The sequence below is a fragment of the Oncorhynchus tshawytscha genome, linkage group LG05 (assembly GCF_018296145.1).
Source record: "Oncorhynchus tshawytscha isolate Ot180627B linkage group LG05, Otsh_v2.0, whole genome shotgun sequence".
NCBI lineage: Eukaryota > Metazoa > Chordata > Actinopteri > Salmoniformes > Salmonidae > Oncorhynchus > Oncorhynchus tshawytscha.
In genome coordinates, this window is record NC_056433.1 from 17,302,993 (window position 1) to 17,322,057 (window position 19,065).

General features: G+C 47.6%; 1 protein-coding gene and 1 long non-coding RNA gene across 7 annotated transcripts in view; one reads left to right on the forward strand and one right to left on the reverse strand.

The window, feature by feature from the left end:
- Window positions 1–68: 68 nt before the first annotated feature.
- Window positions 69–19,065, reverse strand: part of LOC112250043 (midasin) — a 59,432-nt gene continuing 40,435 nt past the window's right edge. Inside the window, exons 63-102 of one of the 3 annotated variants that reach the window (XM_024419871.2) lie at window positions 18,253–18,922; window positions 17,966–18,127; window positions 17,509–17,791; window positions 17,057–17,295; window positions 15,733–15,828; window positions 15,323–15,417; window positions 14,964–15,088; window positions 14,595–14,753; window positions 14,178–14,361; window positions 13,843–14,026; window positions 13,451–13,604; window positions 13,082–13,228; window positions 12,833–12,959; window positions 12,012–12,117; window positions 11,702–11,817; window positions 11,432–11,493; window positions 10,900–11,290; window positions 10,126–10,352; window positions 9,220–9,357; window positions 8,718–8,908; window positions 8,310–8,471; window positions 7,977–8,111; window positions 7,646–7,784; window positions 7,225–7,403; window positions 6,982–7,116; window positions 6,660–6,798; window positions 6,233–6,507; window positions 4,992–5,144; window positions 4,812–4,913; window positions 4,459–4,657; window positions 4,148–4,315; window positions 3,901–4,055; window positions 3,724–3,813; window positions 3,480–3,595; window positions 3,107–3,281; window positions 2,806–2,879; window positions 2,581–2,695; window positions 2,333–2,399; window positions 1,710–1,852; window positions 69–1,493 (exon numbers count right to left, since the gene is read on the reverse strand). In XM_024419871.2, the coding sequence (XP_024275639.1) occupies window positions 1,308–1,493; window positions 1,710–1,852; window positions 2,333–2,399; window positions 2,581–2,695; window positions 2,806–2,879; window positions 3,107–3,281; window positions 3,480–3,595; window positions 3,724–3,813; window positions 3,901–4,055; window positions 4,148–4,315; window positions 4,459–4,657; window positions 4,812–4,913; window positions 4,992–5,144; window positions 6,233–6,507; window positions 6,660–6,798; window positions 6,982–7,116; window positions 7,225–7,403; window positions 7,646–7,784; window positions 7,977–8,111; window positions 8,310–8,471; window positions 8,718–8,908; window positions 9,220–9,357; window positions 10,126–10,352; window positions 10,900–11,290; window positions 11,432–11,493; window positions 11,702–11,817; window positions 12,012–12,117; window positions 12,833–12,959; window positions 13,082–13,228; window positions 13,451–13,604; window positions 13,843–14,026; window positions 14,178–14,361; window positions 14,595–14,753; window positions 14,964–15,088; window positions 15,323–15,417; window positions 15,733–15,828; window positions 17,057–17,295; window positions 17,509–17,791; window positions 17,966–18,127; window positions 18,253–18,922 (6,763 nt within the window). In that variant the 3' untranslated portion in view covers window positions 69–1,307. Of the gene's footprint in view, window positions 1,494–1,709; window positions 1,853–2,332; window positions 2,400–2,580; window positions 2,696–2,805; window positions 2,880–3,106; window positions 3,282–3,479; window positions 3,596–3,723; window positions 3,814–3,900; window positions 4,056–4,147; window positions 4,316–4,458; window positions 4,658–4,811; window positions 4,914–4,991; window positions 5,145–6,232; window positions 6,508–6,659; window positions 6,799–6,981; window positions 7,117–7,224; window positions 7,404–7,645; window positions 7,785–7,976; window positions 8,112–8,309; window positions 8,472–8,717; window positions 8,909–9,219; window positions 9,358–10,125; window positions 10,353–10,899; window positions 11,494–11,701; window positions 11,818–12,011; window positions 12,118–12,832; window positions 12,960–13,081; window positions 13,229–13,450; window positions 13,605–13,842; window positions 14,027–14,177; window positions 14,362–14,594; window positions 14,754–14,963; window positions 15,089–15,322; window positions 15,418–15,732; window positions 15,829–17,056; window positions 17,296–17,508; window positions 17,792–17,965; window positions 18,128–18,252; window positions 18,923–19,065 lie in introns of all 3 variants that reach the window. The other 2 variants (XM_042321593.1, XM_042321592.1) reach the window with 2 other exon arrangements.
- Window positions 12,003–14,297, forward strand: LOC121846493. 4 transcript variants are annotated; one of them, XR_006083373.1, is made up of 5 exons: window positions 12,003–12,108; window positions 12,791–12,948; window positions 13,182–13,621; window positions 13,849–14,054; window positions 14,168–14,297. It is a non-coding gene; the product is annotated as an uncharacterized LOC121846493 (long non-coding RNA). The 4 variants fall into 4 exon arrangements; XR_006083374.1 differs by having other exon boundaries at window positions 12,791–13,627; XR_006083371.1 differs by having other exon boundaries at window positions 12,791–13,621.

Here is a 19,065-nt window from a genome sequence, read left to right on the forward strand (position 1 = left end):
ATCCAAATCTCTTTAGGGGCCATAAAATAATTATACTGTAGGCTACTACCATACATGATAAAACGTGCTCAAAACAGTTTAAAAAGTTTATTAACCCTAACATCATACAATGTATCATGTCATATGTGATTGATAGATGGTATGAACAACTACCATGAATATCATTTGTTTGCTTAGTTATTTCCACATTACAAAACACCTTGGCGATAAACATTTCAATGCACAATCATCAACCACTGTTTTCCTAATGTCACAGCAATGGTATTTTCTAATGACGTGTCAGTGAATGAATCTTATCTACAGTAGAGTCGAGGTGTAAAACAGATGTAGTTGTGATGTCGCTTAGGCTGCATTTAGACAGGTAGCACAACTTCCAAATTGGTATTTTGACCAATCACATCACATCTTGACATCAGATATTTTTCAGAGCCGATCTGATTGGTCAAAAGATCAGGATTTGGCTACCTGTCTAAACATAGCCTAAGACCAGAGAAATGGAACCAATTGGAGCATTTATCAAAATTGTTATTAGCAGTCCTTGAGCTTCAAAGTGCATAAGAACCACATTTTCCAAAAACATTGACTAAAATAGAGAGGGAGAGAAAAAGAGAGAGAAGCTTTATAATAACACCATTATTTTGGGCAGAATGATCATTTCCAAGTAAACAATGGATGCATTTTCTAAAGCACATAGTATAAAGTGAGATGCAGAAACATTTTGTCAAGGCACAATTTTGGGATTACTTTTTAAATGGATCAAGCCCATATCAGCATGCTTTTCTTTTGCCATGATATAATTAAGGGGGTGCTTTTTTCCTTGTTATTTTTTATTTTACAAACAGTGCATTAACATCACAACACTGTCAGCTCTATACATGGTCATTTGATGTGTTTACATGAAAGCAGAATGTCTTGATGAGCATGTTAGACTGAAAACATCCATACAACATGAAGGGGGTTATAGTACACAGGGAAAAGAGGTATCTTGTTCACACGGAAGGGAATCACATTTGTTTCTTTTCAAACATTTTTTATAGACGTGCAAGATAAAGCAATGCTAATTACATTACGAAAGAACTTCCAGAATTCCCCTGGCCTGATGACAAGGACTAAACAGCAGAGGTTGCTATCAAACTCTACAGTCTACTAAAATTAGAGTAAAAATAAGAAAAAAGGCACATATACAGTGGCAAGTCCGTCTTCCTTTGTGAGTCCTGTTTTTGAGTCTGTGTGTTGTCGAGAGGCTAGCAGCAGAGTGGCGTTGTGCGGTTGATTGCTGCCCTCTCAGATGGTTTCTTCTCATTGGCCTACTGGTCGGTTGCCGTGACGAGTTCAAACCACTGCCTCAGTGCGTCGCTCAGGGTCTCTGGCAGGGCGTTGACGTCCCTCAAGATCACGTAGAAGGGGAAGGGGAACTCCTCCATGTAGGAGCGGATCTCAGGCATCTCTCCTGGACCTTTGAAGATGGGCACCTTGATGTCCAGAATGGAGTCCTGTAGAAAAATGACAGGAAATGTCAAAAGGAATATTGTGGAATATTTCCGGGATATTTCAATATGAATATCATATCTCAGTGATTTGACCATTCACATAAACACATGCAACTTCTATTGGACTGTATCATGTAAATGACAGTAAAACCTTGCATTTACTATCCACAATCCTTGCTACATAACATGGATTCCATCTAAATCAACTAAGTCCTTTACCCTGGAGTTGGGGTTCTCAAGCACCACGAAGATGACAAAGATGTTGGCGCTGCGAGCCACCTGCACGGCAGCAGTCACCCTGTCCTTCCCCTCCAGGAAGAGCCCCCTGCCGTCCGACACGATGAGCAGCAGCTGGGCCGTCTCTGTTGAGGGGAGGGGGGGTGAGAGGGAGGGGAAAAAAAGAGCACAGGATGAGGGGGAGGCGGTCAGTTTACACTGGCACCACAATGGCCCTGGGTGTCTGCTTACAGGTTCCAGGCCTCTGGGCCGCAGAGGGAGAGCAGTGAGAGCCCTGATACCAGCTCTGCACTGTGGTCCTCAGAGCGGCTCCACAGAGGACATGTTAGCTTCACCAGGGGCACTGTAGCAGGAACAATACTCTGCCTTGACTAACAGTACTGGGGCTGTGCTCCCTACCAACACACTGCTCCACTCAGGGCTTGTTTGTTGGACATCAGATACTATCAGGGCATGGACCCCAAAGCATCAGAGGATGATGTAATTAGCTGACATTCTTGCATATGTCTCAACCCATTACTGTAAGGAATAGTGGGATATAGGGGACTAGGGGAAGCCATTCTCGCTTATAGTAATCATACTAAACCTTCCACCCAGTAGAGTACCTGTGTTCATGGATCCAAGGCTGTGCTGCTTGGCTGCTACAAACATGTTGGCTGAGGTCTCCAGGAACTAAGGGATATTAGAGCACAATGTGGGAGTCAGTCTCAGAAGAAAATAAATCTGTCTCAAATAATATTTTGGGGAGAGATCTGTTGAACAATATCACAGTAAAGAACAGGCCTGAAAGTGGTTCAAATCATCAAAATGAAAAAGAGTGTAAAAATGAAGGAAGAAGGAAAGGGACTCCCACCTGGGCTATCCTGGTCTTTTTCTGCTGGAACTGACAGAGCCTCAGTATCCTAGCACCGGACTGATCGTTGAACGGTTGTTGGAACGGATGGAGAAGCTGCACTGTCTCTCCAAAGCTGAGGGGACAACCAAAACAATCCACACATCATGTTGTTATCTCACTGTCAGGGGAAGAGAAACACCTGGACATCCATATTAATGTATTTTCAGTGACTGCTCCTCTCACCTGCACACAGACACCTGCCCAACCTCCAGGAGAGTGAGAGCGTTGACGATCACAGACAGGGATTCAAAGGCCAGCTGTGAGGCACAGGAGACAGAGGTGAGATAGTGTTTTTCCCCATGTGGCACCCTATTCCCTATGCTCATCTTTTGACCCTATGCTCATCTTTTGACCAGAGACTTTTGAGCCCCGGCCTAAACTAGTGCACTCTAAAGGAAATAGCGTGCCGTTTAGAATTCATACATAGTTCCTGCAGCACTGATTGCAAGGTTGTCTCCACTCATCCTTCTGTGAAGCGACCTACCTGTTTTGAGTGGTTGTCCACCATGCTGGAGGAGTCGTCCACGGCCAAACAGATCTGATACTCTCTCTTGCTGGGCTTGGTTCTCCTCAGCCAGATCTTGTCTTTACGGAACTGACTGGCGATGTAGGGGATCACCTTCCGCATGTTCAGACGCTTTCCTGTGCGGAAGTCTCCTCTGACAGAGAGAAAACAGAATAAAGAGATGAGCTAATATTTGTTGTGAAATTAAAAAGGATCTTCCAAATGAAAAAATAAATGAATTTATAGGAAAGGTTACAAAACCCTGTTCCTGCTCTGGTCTGCGTTTTGTCTGATGGCTGACCAGAGGCCAGACTCCATGAATGATCTTCTAGGCGTTGCGGTAGGTACTCACTTGAGCTTGGCCGCCTGCGTGGGCTCTAGGATGAGGCGGAGCTGCTCACACAGCTGCTGGGACAGGGCCGAGGTCAACGTTTGGTACTGGTGCCACATGGCTGCCGCTGCACTCTCCTATAGGGCAAGATATTAGCAGGAGCACCACACAGAGATCTGAAGGTAGGTCATGGGAATAACGCATGACAGGGTAAATAGTCTCCGGTAATATTTATGTATTAGCAGAACATCCAAACTGTTGGTACCTCCTCCTGGTCTCCAGGGGCCTGTTTCATCCAGGCCTCCAGCTGCAGCTCCATCTCCCTCCTCAGCTCCTCTGGGTCGCGGACTGGGTTCTGGACAGACACACACATTCAGCTAATCTTATAATGAGTGCTCCAGTACTATAGCCCTATGCAGATCTCTGATCAGATCTCTGGTACCTGCAGTGTGTCCATTAGCAGCTCTGGAACAGTGTGGATGGTAGACTCTGTGCTCCTCTCTGGGCGCTCCTCGTCACTGTGACCCTGTGTGTCCTTTGGCCTCTCCTCGTTTTCCTCATGCTGCCTCAGAGCCTCCTGCTCTCCACTGTCCAGACCTGATGGGGGAAATTACACAGTAAGACAAACAACAGGCAAACAAACAAGCACCCACACAGGTGTAGACAGTGAGAGGAGATGGATAGAGCACCTTTCTGTGACGCTCTGGTCGAGTCCAGCTGCTCTGGTTTCAACTCCTGGGCTTCAACAGCCCGCAGGTCCTCCTCCTGCTCCTCTGTATCCATTGCAATGTCGTCATCCTCTTGGTCCTCATCTTGTGGGGCTCTGTCTGGTTTCTGCTGGTCTGCACTGGCAACATCTGTCAACAGCAGAGGCAAGCGGCTCAGTGAAAGGGCTCTTATAAGAGCTTAGAAGCAAAGGCTTCTTATCTTGGACTATCATCTTCTTAGGTGGGGTGAACTGGTATGGCATATCTGCTCTGTGGTGTGATTGGTGCCTGACCGTATGTCTGTGTGTCGTAGGCCGTCTCTCCCTGTTTGATATGCTCGTACAGGTCTGACTCCTGCTGGGCCGGAGTCTGTTTGTTCTCCAACGTCTTCTCCGTAGTGCTTTCCACCGTGCGTAGACGCTTGTTGATTCGCTCGTTGTAGTCGCCCGTCGAACGCTCGTTGTCAGCCTGCCCCGGCTTCCTTTTGAAGCTCTGGAACAGCCAGGTCAGCATAAGAACAAATTTAGAAATATATAGCTCATCTTAAAACACAAAACAGAATTTGATTACGGTTTAAAAAAAATTCAGATTCACTAGAAAACATTAACTCAAAAACACACTGTAGAGATTTGTAGACCAGACATACCTGTGTCTTGCTCTGGCTCGCTTTCTGAGAGGACATCCTTGCCATGAGTTTGGACTCATGTCCCTCCGACTGGCTGGCATCAGCCGCTCCACTACCATGCTCCTGGACAACACAAGAGGGTCAATGTGTGCCAGCCAAATAACAAATTTACCTCGGCTGTAAATGGGTGTGTGTTTCTACCTCTTTAGCTTGGTCTCTCTCGGATGCATCCCCTGCCAGCTCCACAGCGGTCTCACTCTGGACGTTCTCCTCTCCTGTCTGACCGTCTGTGTTGTGCTCCTTCCTCTCTGTCGATTCTGGCTGCTCCTCATCCTTACCCTCCTCTTCGTCCTCCTGTGGGCAATGAAGAAAAAAGGCTTTGAACACTCAACTAGCAAAGCATTCTGTTCTAGGTACATCTGGGGCCACAAGGTGCTTAAAGCATTAAACACGCTGATAATCTCACTTTTCACAGTGGGAGGCAGTTCCTTCTCTTGCTAGAACAAAAGCGGTACCTGAACCGGTAGCGATGAACCTACCGATTCTACTTGTAGAATCCCAATGCTTGTCAGTGGCCAACAACTTGACTTCGAGCCAATCAGAGACACAACACACAAAAATATGGCATTTTCTCCTACATCCGTGGATGAGCCAGTCACACTTCATATGCAAATTAGGTTATGGGACGGTAGCTAGCTAAGTGCACAGACGCAATGCACACAACACTAAATACTTCCTCCAAGTCAGCTAACCACCATAGCAAGTATTGATATTGTAATTAGATCCCAATGGATTAGCTACGTTCCATGAAACAGCTGCCTGTGTCAGCTGCCGAGATAGCTAGCTAGCTAAGGACACTGCACTGTTACGCTAGCTAGCGAATATGCTAACGTTAGCTAGCTAGCTAGCTAAACATTTGGCTATGGGCTGGCACTGACAGTATGGGAGTGTGAATTAAATAGTTTTTTTGTCATCTTCGTAAGGAGTCATCTAGCTGTGGCCATCTGGCTAGTAACCAAAAATGGCTTTCACAAAATAACAACATTTGCGCAGAGAGCTTGAAATTTAGACCATAAGCAACACGCAAGGATATGCATTGCCAAACAATGCTACTGCCACCTTCTGGTTTGGAGTATTTTAGCAAGGCTGAGTGGCTGATGAAGTCCAAGGTCTTTGTTGTATGAACACAAAAAAGATAGCACCTCTGAACAGAGTGTTGACAGTCCAAGTACCGTCGGCAGGCAAATGTTTGACAATCCTACCAGTGTGTCTGAGCTTTAAAGTGAAACTCCACTCAAAAACTATATTTTGGTTTATTTTTTTCAATAGTACACTGTTGACACAGACCCATAATGATTTGCATGTCAGCAGTCAAGTTCAAGATATTGGACTTTCAAGAAGCAAAGTATCATTATGATTCAAGAGAAAAGAAGTCAAACTACCTTTGGTTTCTGGCCTTCGTTTGTAGGGATGGCCACGTCCTCCTCTTTCCCTGCCTCTTGTCCTTTGTCCTTCTCCTCCTCATTCTCCTCCTCTGTTTGTTCTCCTCCTCCCTCTTCCTCCTCAGTCTTGGGTTCCTGGCCTTCTTCCTCTCCTTGTTTGTCTGTCTGATCCTCAGCTATGTCCTCAGCTTCACCCTCCTCCTTTCCCTCTTTCTCTGCTCCCTCCTTCTCATCCAGCTCCATTGGCTTCTCGTCAATGTCGAACGGGTTTTCCTCTGGAGGAGAAAGAATCTAAATTGTTACACACTGATTCTCTGGTGTCTCCACCGGTTCCTCTACTCCCTTATTCTTTAATTATTTTATTTAGTGACAGGACAAAAAAAAAAGTTTCCTCTTCCGGATATACAATTGACCCCTGAGGCCTCACCGTCTCCCGCTCCCTCGTCCCCGGCCTGGTCCTCCTCCTGGTCCAGATTGAGTTCATCAGGCAGGTCCATGGCCTCCGGGTCAGGCTTCTTCTCCTGCTTCCCATGATACGGGTCCACCTCGTTCTCATCAAACTCCCGCTGGAACACAGATACTCAAATCAGACACTATCTAGCACTCCTGCTAAAACTCACCCAACTACAGCCGGAGATGTGTTGAGTAACGTGCAGAAAAAAGCCCCTTGCAATGCCAGGGATAATCTGTGACGCAACATTGATACGCTCAGTAAAGTATATATGCATATATTTTCAGTGAAAGCTTACCTCGTCCCCTTGTTCATGGATCTTCTCCTTTTCCTCCTCGTCCAACTGTTGGTCTTTGTCGTCTTTGTTCTTGTTGTCTTTATTGGGGTCCGCTGCATCCAGGTTGTCATCCTTGGCTACCAGCTCTGATTCCCCCTGAAGAAACCACAAAAGAGCATAATTAGTGAAATGGTCCTACTAGAAGCAGCAGATACGGCCTTTTCTGACATTTTAACCTTCTTTTCTGATCCTTCCTCTCCGTACCTGGTCCATTCCTTGGCCTGACTCTTCCTCCTTGTCGCTGCCCTCCTCCTCTTCCTCATCCTCATCATCACCCCACATCCTCTCATCCAGCGTGTCCGTTTGGCCCTCGCCTAGGTCGCCCATCTTCTTATCCAGATCTTCATCCTCCTCTTTGTCAGAATCCTCCTCGTCATCCTCACCTGAAAAGGCACAACCAAGAGCGCTTTGAGATGCGAGACCAGGGTCGGGTTCATTAGGGCATGCAATGGGAAACGGTTTGAAATGTTTTGCAACAGACAATGAAAATGAGTGTTTCTTATTGGACAAATTCCAGGTAGGCCCTCCCTGTGTCTATTTTCTTCCATTTGGTGCCTAATGAACATAACCCAGGAGCGTGATCAGACTCCCATGAGGCTGTGTTTTAAGAGTTCTGTCCACCCACCTGGCTCTTGCTGGTCTCCATCATGCATCTGGCCGTCAAAGTCCTCAGACATCTCGATAGCGTTGTCCTCCTCGTCAATGTTCTTCTTGTCAGGTTCCTCCTCTTTCTTCTCCTGGCCTTCCTGGAAAGTGTCCTCCACCTACAACAGAAAACGTAACATTTTTGCAAAACCTTATACATTTTTACTGAGTAATGCATTGATGTCAGTAGGAGACCAAGTGAAAATTCAACTTAAGTGCAAGTTAGGATTCACCCCTTCATGAGCAATGCTACCCAAATAACATAGATCTTAGTGTCTGCACTGTATTGCAATTCTTGTAGGAAGCATCACCTGTTCTTCGTTCTCGATCTTGTCGCTGACGTCTTTGGTGCCCTCTCCCTCGCCGATGCCACCGCCCTCGTAGTCGTGGAACTCTGTGGCCCCCTCTCCATCCCCTCCCTCCAACTCCTGGGGGAGGCAGAAGCCCTGCAGGACAAGACAATAAGGCAAATCTGCAAAGAAAAACAGTGGCTGTACAGTAGCACCATTGCAGCTTAGGTGACGTACCCAAACAGTAGAAATAAAGAGCTACTGAAACTACAGGTTGTTCTAAGATTTTTCACTACTATCGTTTTTTTCAACATGTTAGAAAACAGATCCAAGTACAGGGGTTGCATACAGTACCTTCTGGGCTAACTCAGTGAAGATGCCGGCCAGGACAGAAAGCAGTTTCCCAGTGCTCCTGTGGGCTCCCATTGACACAGCCAGGTAGTAGCATACCAGCTCTGAGTACAGCCCCAGCATGGGGTCTAGACGCACCAGCAGCCTGCACGCCTCACTCAGCTCCTAAACACAACACGCAGGACAAAGAAGGAAGACAGAGGGTCACTGGTGATATATTCTGAATATCATGATAAAGCAATCTGAAACAGCAGGACATCATCGTTCAGAAGAACTCAGAAGAAAGAATGATGAACTCCTTGGCATTACCGACAAAATCGTCGAGTTGCAAGGCGTTTCAGTGGTGGTTGTGTATCTCCACTCCACTAGAGGGTGGTATAGGCTACAGTGTATGCTGTGTGACTACTGTACCTGGAGCTGCTGAGGTGGACAGGAGTCTCGGTGGACTCGGAGTCTCTCCAGTAGCTGTTCCAGCGTGTCGCTGACCTCCCCCAGGGAGAGAGACGCCACCTCTGCTCCCAACTCCTCCTCCAGCAGACGGCTCAGGTGACCAGGCTTCAACAGGTCCTCCTGGGGCTCCTCCTCCTCCTCACCTTCTGGAACTGGCAGATACAACAGGAAATTACATCATTCTTCATCAATGGTCGCGACTCGCAGAACACTAGGATTGATCATGTTAATGCATCTTAGCCCAGTCGTATTCTGGCATTCTTGGGATAGCTTTATTTGACAGCGAGTTCTTCGACAGTTCTCCAACAATAACCACACAAGCATACAAGGCATTAAACAAGCGTTGCTTTATGGACAAGTTCAGAATGTCCCTCCCAGTTCCAGTCTGTTTTCTTCCATTTGGTGCCTAGTGAATACAACCCAGGTGTGTTATTGGAGGCAGACAGCAGGGGTGACTCCTCACCTCTCTTGGTGTCTGTCTGCTGTTCTCTCGGCTGCTCCCCATCCTTTCTCTTCACCAGGGTCTGCACGGCAACCAGCACAGTGTTGATGGCCTTCTCCAGCTCAGCAGAGAACTCGGAATGGAATGTTTGCTGGTAACCTACAGAAAGAGAGGGAAAACTATTTTGCCAATGTAATAACACTGTAATAGCAATGGAAGTATAATAGAATTGTAACAGTGTAATACCATTGGAATGGAAGTATAATAGAATTGTAACAGTGTAATACCATTGGAATGGAAGTATAATAGAATTTTAACAGTGTAATACCATTGGAATACAAATGTTTCTATGATGGGGTCTAGAATGGGTTACTTTAAAGAAGTGGTGTAAAGTACTTTAAAGTACTACTTAAGTCATTTTTTTTGCTGCAATACTTAGCAGCACAGGAAAAATTGTCCAATTTAAACACGTATTTTACCAGGTAAGTTCACTGAGAACATTCCCATTTACAGCAACTACCTGGGGAATAGTTACAGGGGAGAGGAGGGCGGACCTCTGATCTGGCGGACTCACTAAACACAAATGCTTTATTTGTAAATTATGTCTGTGTGTTGGAGTGTGCCCCTGGCTAATCATAAATAAACAAAAACAAGAGAATTGTGCCGTCTGGTTGGTTTGATAAGGAATTATTTATACTTTTACTTAACATATAACATATTTTAGCAATTACATTTACTTTTGATACGTAAGTATATTTAAAACTACTACTTTTAGACTTTTACTCAAGTAGTATTTTGCTGGGTGACTTTCACTTGAGTACTTTTTCCACCACCGCTTTAAAGCTTTTTTGTGACAACTGCTGATGTAAAAAGGGCTTTATAAAATACATTTGACTGATTCATAAAGCATGGTTGGTCTGTTCTCACCTGTGTGTCCGTGGCCCAGGGAGAGTAGCTGTGTCTTCCAGGTGGTGAACTCAGTCAGGCTAGACTCCAGCTCTCCCCTGACGTACTGCAGGCCACGGGTCAGACCAGGCTGGGTGTCAGCCGTGCCCTCTGGGGCGTTGGGGGTGAAGAGCTGCTCCACCACGGGCATCTGTGCCGCCACGGCACCCAGCCGGTCATAGCCAGAGCAACACACAGAGAAGTGGCTCCTGAGGAGGGGAAGAGAAGGGAGGGTTAGCAAATGAATAGAGCATGAACAGCAAGGTTATGCTTAAAGCTGCAATATGGAACTTTTGGGGCGACCTAACCAAATTCACATAGAAATGTGTGTTATAGATCTTTCATTCTCATTGAAAGCAAGTCAAAGAAGCGGTAGAACTTTTATGTGCTCTACTTCTATGCATCTTTTACTTTCGGTTTTGTACACCAGCTTAAAACAGCTGAAAGTACAATATTTTGTGTTATGGAAAATGTATTTCACAGCGATTTAGATGGTACAATGTTTCTCTACACTATACTTGCTTGTTTTGTCACAAACTGAAATTATGCTAACTATTCTAATTTTACAACCAGGAAATGGCGGTGCATAGTGCACCTTCAAATTATATTTAAAAAAATCTAACAAGATAAAATGAACTGATTTCAATATAGAGGATATCTTAAAAGAAAAGTAATGAAGACAAAAGCTCAATGCTCTTTTTTGTGTAATGCTATCAGTATTCCTGTGTAATGCTATCTTGTGCTCCTAGGCCTTACCAGGAGTGCAGCGCCCCCTGTGTGGACTGCAGTGTCACTGCATCCAGCTCCTCTTTCAGGATTTGGGTTTGACCCAACATGTCCACCACACGCCGACTCAGCTGGCTCCAGGCCGGGTCTCCTCTCCTCAGCAAACACCCAGGGGGCTGCCTCTGAGCCGCCATGGGGGACGGGCACCTCAGGGTGGGCTCCCTCTGCCCGTCTACCCCCTCTGTCTGCTGGGGGCCCTCGGGGCAGCACTGCAGCATCCAGGATAGCTGCTGGAGGAGGGTGGCACACTGCCCTGCCAGGCCCTGGGCCTTGATTACCCAGCTCTGGAGGGAAGCCTGGGGGGGAATGCCACCCACATTCTCACTGTGGGACTGGAGGGAAGCCTGGGGGGGAAGGCCACCCACATTCTCACTGTGGGACTGGAGGGAAGCCTGGGGGAAGGCCACCCACATTCTCACTATGGGACTGGAGGAAGCCTGGGGGGGAAGGCCACCCACATTCTCACTGTGGGACTGGAGGGAAGCCTGGGGGGGAAGGCCACCCACATTCTCACTGTGGGACTGGAGGTGAGCCTGGATGCCCTGCACGCTGGCTGTTAGCCTCCTGTATGTGTTTGAGAGAGGATAGAAGCCAAAACGAGTGTGAGAAAGACAACTACAGTTCCAGATACTCAGGCGGTATCCTAAATATTATAAGGCGTTGTAGGGAACAGAGTGCCTTGTCAGATGCAGCTATATTCAGAGATACTCTATCCAGATGGTAAGCTCTGAGGTGTAAGCTTAAAGGTCATAGGTTAAAGGTTAAGGTTCACCTGAGGTGGACCCACTGCTCTGTGAGCTTGGCCAGGCGTCGCCTTTGTCTGAGCAGCAGTTTGAACAGGTGGGAGGAGAAGCCTCGGCAACGATCAATGTTCCCAATCCCCAGCTCCTGGAAAACAAGCAAACACTTCAAAACGTCAGACAACAATTTCCAATTGCAGCACAGTTATATTTACTGCGCCAGACACCGTTAAGACCATGGAGATTCTATGATAATGGCACATAAATATTCGGTTTAGACCCCATTTAGAAACACAGTAACATTTCTCAATTGCAATTGGTCATTTCCTTTCAGTCTCTCACCTTCACAGCGCTCTGGAGGGCAGTCATCATGGCTGTTCTGCGGGCCCACGAGCGGTAGAAGTACTTCTGACAGCCGTCCCACGCAGCGCTCATCTCAGTAAACAAACTGAAACAGACAGTTCCATGCCACAGTCAACCGCCTACTCCATGACCCACTGCACAGCTATTCAATGACCCACTGCACAGCTATTCAATGACCCACTGCACAGCTATTCAATGACCTACTGCACAGCTATTCAATGACCCACTGCACAGCTATTCAATGACCCACTGCACAGCTATTCAATGACCCACTGCACAGCTATTCAATGACCCACTGCACAGCTATTCAATGACCCACTGCACAGCTATTCAATGACCCACTGCACAGCTATTCAATGACCCACTGCACAGCTATTCAACTTACTGACAGCTATTCAATGACATACTGCAGCTATTCAATGACCCACTGACAGCTATTCAATGACATACAGCTATTCAATGACATACTGCACAGCTATTCAATGACCCACTGCACAGCTATTCAATGACCCACTGCACAGCTATTCAATGACATACTGCACAGCTATTTAATGACCTACTGCACAGCTATTCAATGACATACTGCACAGCTATTCAATGACCCACTGCACAGCTATTCAATGACATACTGCACAGCTATTCAATGACATACTGCACAGCTATTCAATGACATACTGCACAGCTATTCAATGACATACTGCACAGCTATTTAATGACCTACTAAACAGCATCTCAAAGTGTATTGTCTAATATTCCAGGTGTGGTGTCTGTAGCAGCCAGGTGGGTGTGTCTTGTCTTACGTTTTCTCTGCCTGCTCCTGGGTCCAGACTGCAGCCAGGGCGGTCTGCAGCTCCAGAGGCTGCAGACACAGGGTCTCCTCTGGGTCCGCTGTCCTGTTCCAGTTCAGGCCCTTACGGTAGGACAGACCTGCAGAAAGACAGCAGCACCGTCAGTAAACTAAAATACTGCACAATATCAGTGTAGACTGACAGTGTTACCACAATGACATTGGCTATACTTGGGATAAACAGTTCTCTTTAGAGACTCACCAATCTCAGCCAGCATCTTGAAGAGGTCAGACAGGGCTCTCTGCTTCTGCTGGAGGATGTGTTTGACCTCTGACTTCTGCTTCTCCTTCTCGGCTTTCAGGTCGATCGTGAGGCTCTGGAGGTCGCGCAGGTTGCAGATGATCTCCCCTGAAATAAAGACAAATATCTTACAGTCAAAGCTATAATCATAGAGGGGCCTTTCCCCCCCACAATCTCATCCGAGGTAGTACATCTTAAGAAAACATTTCTCATCCAAAACCTGATGCCTTTGTTTTTCTCATCGTCATTCATGATGGATTCTCAATGAGGCAGCACAAGCAGACGTTCTTCATCTAAAACCTGTGACACCAGGTTTTCTCCAACCCTTACCGGTGAAGACATCCAGGTCCTCAGAGAGCTCTGGCAGAGGGTTCTTCTTCACCAGTGTCACACACATCTTCCTCATCTTCCTGGTGAGGAGGGCCAGGCGGCCCTGCAGAGACGAGGGCTCCACACCCGCCGGTCCCTCCTCTGGGGACTCATTCTGGAACACACATCACAGTTACAGTATGTCAAGCACAGTCATTGCAAATTTCATGAGAATGTACTGAAGAAGCTCTTTGTGGATAGAAATACTGGTCCAAACTGTCATTTTATGAGCCAGAACATGAACGTTTTTGTGTCGGAACAGAACATTGATACCATGGTATAAATGCCATATTAACATTGTGCATTATTGACACTGATGAAAGTGATTGTGTCTACAGAGGGCTGTACTGTACCTTTAGGTCTCTGGTCCTGCCAGGAAGGGTGTTCTTCAGGGCATGGTGAACCCTGTGGAGTGGGGTGTTCTCTTCGTTGGCATCCACACTGTCCAGGCTGGCACTGCTGCCCTGCTCCATCAGCGCTGGAGCAACCGGCCCGCTCAGCGCCGCCTCAAACTTCTTCACAAACTTAAACAGGGTTCTGGAAAACCAGAAGAGTGGTAGATATTGTAATGAACTTGTTGTAGTGAGAGACATTGTGCTTACTGTATTGAGTTCAAGCTCCAAAAGGTTTGGGATAACTTTTTTTTTTTTACAATAAAATGTTGATATGTTTTGGCAGGTTGCCTTACCGGTGGGTCTTATCCACTGACTGTTTAATGGACCAGAAACTGACATCATTCCACTTGGAGATCTTCACAAAGTCCTTGAGTTCCTTCTCAATGGGCTGGCGGAGCTGAGTGACTTTGGTCTGGATGCATTCTGAGAACTGTGTGTAGTACTTGTGCAAATTCCATAGGAGACGGCAGAGAGGTTCTGTGAAAGCAGGAAGGATTTCCTGTTCAGAACTACACCCGCATGTTTGAAAGGTCAACACCAAGCACTGTATTACAAGACAGCCAGTCGACTGTATAAGTGCAGACTACACATGTACTGGATTTCTGACTATGTACGTGCCTCCATATGTGTGTGTGTGTGTGTGTAAATCTGATTGTGTATATATATATTATATATATATATATGTGAGAAGGTGTTGCAGTGTGTCACACCTTGTCCATGCTGGCTGGGGGCCAGGAGGAGGTGGCAGTGGAAGCTGAGCAGCATGACTAGCCTGGTGTGGTACTCTCCCAGGGTGGAGCCCTCCATGAAGGCCTGCAGCGTGGAGGAGACCGTGGACAGGAACAGACTCTCCACACCATCGCCCTCTACTGGACAGAACAAACAGGACAAAGAAATGGAGCACGGTGAACCCTGTGTGTTGTGTTCATTAGGGCATGTAATGGAAAACGATTTAAAATGTTTTTCAACAAACGAAAATGTGTGTTTTTTATTGGACTAGTCCAGGTAGTCCCTTTGTTTTCTTCCTTTTGATGCCTAACAAAGACAACCTAGGGTCATCAGCAATGTGCAATAGTTACCTGCGCTGGTGCCCATCCTCTGCTCCTCCTGGTACCTCTCAACCAGCTGGTAGAGGGAGAACCAGTGCTTGGTGGATCTCTCCGTGTGCCGCTTCAAGGCATTGTCCAGACTGCTGGACCAGCAGCTATTGACACCAAGGAAGAAAGAAAAGGTTAACCAACTCTAGTGGGTCGTATGAAACCAGACCCATTTTATCCCATAGTGTCACTCAAAATGCATGCTAGTTGGTCACCAATTGTCTACACTCCAATAACTATAATCTGAAATGATATTACATTATAAAAAGGTATATTGCATTGAAATACACAATAGTATCTTAACCAGGATTATAACCCTGTCTGCGGTTTCTGTTATTTACTTGAGCTCCAGTTTGCGCCACTGGATGATGAGGTTAGTGACAGGCTCCAGCTCCCTCCTCAGAGAGACCTTGCGGCTGGCGTTGTTCTCCCACTCCTGAGGAGGGTAAAAGGGGTTAGGTTAAACAGGGTTAGGGCCATGGATGGAAAACATGGGCTTGCGTCCCAAACGGCACCACATTGCCTTCATAGCCTACTATGTTTGACCAGGACCCAGGTCAAAACTAGTGCACTATAGAGGAAATAGGGTGCCATTTGGGACGTATACCAAAGCAGTGTGTGTGGAGACTTCCCTAGGATAGCTAGCCTGGTCCCAGATCGGTTTGTATTGTCTTGTCAACTCCTTTGGTCATTGTCACGACAGCACAAACTGTTCTAGGACCAGGCTTGGAAAGGGAGCAGCAGGACTCACCTGGGCTTTGCTGAGCAGGATCTCCAGCCCGTTGAGGAACTTGGCCAGTGGACTGGCCAGACTGAAGGCCATGATCCTTTCCATCACCACCGTCAACTGGAACAGAGAGATAGGCAGACTCAGCAACACTAAATCACCTGAATGCACCCACAGGTGGTAAGGGTAGGCAACAACACATTTGCCACGCTGATCCTTAACACGAGAGTCCCTCAGGAGTGCGTGCTTAATCCCCTCCTGTACTCCCTGTTCACCCACGACTGTGTGGCCAAGCATGACTCCAACAGCATCATTAAGTTTGCTGACAACACAACGGTGGTAGGCCTGATCACCGACAACGGTGAGACCTGGCAGTATGGTGCCATGATGACAACCTCTCCCTCAACGTGATCAAGACAAAGGAAATGATCGTGTACTACAGGAAAGGAGGGCTGAGTATGCCCCCTTTCCCATCAACAGGGATGTAGAGTAGCAGGTTGAAAGCTTCAAGTTCCTTGGTGTCCACATCACCAACAAACTATCATGGTCTAAACACACCAAGACAGTCATGAAGAGGGCACGACAACGCCTATTTCCACTTAGGAGACTAAAAAGATTTGGCATAGGTCCCCAGATCCTCAAAAAGTTCTACAGCTGCACCAGAGAGCATCCTGTCTGGTTGCATCACCGCCAGGTAAGGGAACTGCTCGGCATCCGACCGCCAAGCGCTACAGTTGGTAGTGTGTACGGCTCAGTACATCACTGGAGCCAAGCTTCCTGCCATCCAGGTCCTCTATACCAGGTGGTGTCAGAGGAAGGCCCTAAAAATTGCCAAAGACTCCAGCCACCCTATTATAGACTGTTCTCTCTGCTACCGCACGGCAAGCGGTACTGGAGCACCAAGTCTAGGTCCAAAAGGCTTCTTAACAGCTTCTACTGCCAAGCCATAAGACTCCAGAACAGCTAATCAAATGGCTACCCAGGCTATTTGCATTGACCCCCCACCCCCCTTTTTTTATTCTGCTGCTACTCTTTCTGTCTTATCTATGCATAGTCCCTTTACCCCAACCCACATGTACAAATTACCTCGACTAACCTGTACCCCTGCACATTGACTCGGTACCCCCTGTATATATAGCCTTGTTATTGTAATTTTATTGTTACTTTCTTTCTTTAGTTTATTTAGCAAATATTTTCTTAACTCTTATTTTTCCTAAAACGGCATTGTTGGTTAAGGGCTTGTAAGTAAGCATTTCACGGTAAGATCTAGACATGTTGCATTCTGAGCATGTGACAAATGAAATTTGATTTGGCACTGGTGGAAGCGTCCACTCTGCATGGTTCTCACCTGGACTAGGGCGGGGTGCTCGGGCCACTCCTCCAGCCTCTGTCCGACGGCCAGGGCCAGCTGCTCCAGGACAGGCAGACACAGGCGGGCCTCACTCATGTTGGGCTGCTGGTAGAAGTCATAGGGCCCGTCTGGTTGGAGGGTCAGGCTCTCGGGGCCTGGGGTCCCCTGGACAGTGTTCTGGAGCAGGGTGCTGAGAAGCAGCTGGGTGCCTGTCAGCTGCTGGTCCATCTCAGAGTCTGAGGGCCACAAGGGGAACAGATGGTTTTAGACAAAGTCATAACGTTTTAACACAGCCAACAGTAGAGCTTTGGAAATATCCTAAAGACAAAAGCAGGATTAAGTTACATGATATCATTCTGTAGGTAGGGCTTAAAAGTCCCAACATATCTCATTTTCAGATGTGTAATTTTCTAGAAATGAATTCAAACATGGCTAAGTGTACTACCCACCCATGAGATGGTAGAAGCGTGACATCACCGGGGCTGTGGTCTGATAGGAGGAGACCAGAGCCCGGATGTGATCTTTGCTGTGATTGGCTGGAGTGCTGGTCTGGTACCACAGTGATTGGGTGTAGCCCAGACAGAGGCGCTGATGAACCTGTACCACAGTGTTCATACAGGCTGGAGACAGGAAGCCAGCCTCGTTGGGATCCTCTGTCACTTCCTCCTCCTCCGGCTCTCCTCCGTCTGCTGGTCCCTCCAGACTGGGCTGGGTGGTGATGTCAGCAAAGTCCTAAGTAGAGAGAGCAGAGAGGAAGAGAAGAGAAGGAGAGAGAAGAGAGAGAGGCAGCTGAGAGGCAGCTGAGTTATGGTTGCAAAGTTGACCAGGTGAGTCAACTTTGTAAAATGTGATAAACCAAAGCGAGATTACATTGGCTAGCCCTGAAAAGACTGTCCTGTAGTGTACCTTGTTGAACTGGGGAAAGCAGCGTCTGAAGTCTCTCTCCTCTTGCTCGTCCTCACTCAAACCTGTTCCGTGGAGTCTGCTGCGGTGGCGATACAGACTGGCTTCTAGCTGCTCTTTCTCCTGCGCACGCCTCTCCTGCTCGTCCCACTCATTCACCAGAGCCTGGACATATCACACGACAAACATGAACACTGGTTGGGCCACCTGTCAATCAATAGGATCAGACCACAAACACCAATCAAAAAGTTGACATCCCATGTTATCCAATCAAAACGTGTGACGCTCACCTGACAGATGTGTCTGAAGAGTTTGAGTGTGTCCTGGTTGAGCTGACCAGTGGAGAGGGCGTGGCACTGCAGGTACAACAGAGCATTCAGGAGTAACATCCCTGGCTCTGGGACCACGTGATCCAGGTCCTGCTGGGGTAAGAGCTTCCCTAGGCCCCTCAGAACATCCATGCAGCCCCTGGAGCACAGGTAGTCTGCCCTGGCTAGGTAGGAAGGCATGCTGGGGGACACAGAGGGGAAGGCCAACAGACAGGACACCAGCTTGGGCAGGCCTGGAATCGGGGTGAGGGAAGAGGCCACCTGGGATGCCACCAGTCTCATACCATGCCTCAGCTGGAGGATGGCAGTCCTCAGGGGCCCCACTACATCAGGGTAAAGCGGGTACTCCTCCGCCAGCCTCTGGGCGAAGCGGTGCTGCGAGGCCTGCCACACGGCCTCCTCCTTCAGCAGGCCCTGAGCCCCCGACCTGCATTTGGTGCCGCTCCCCTGGAGGGCCTTGAGCAGGTGAGAGAGCAGATCCTCTATGGAGGCTGGCTGGCCTATGCTGCAGAGGTAGTGCTGCAGCTCCTGGAAGAGCCTGCCGTACTGGGGCTCGTTGGGCCTGCAGGCCTGCTTTCTGGAGAGCTCTGCTATCTGCTCCTTCACCTGCTGCATACGGATCCACAGGTACCTGCAGAATCATCACAGAGACAATGAAGTTTAGAAAGACCCTGTCTGGCAAAAAAACAGTCAACCAGAACTATCTGATCAACAACTGTAGCCAATACATAATACATGTCATGGTGTTTTAAGTCAGACACAGTGAGTTCTTCT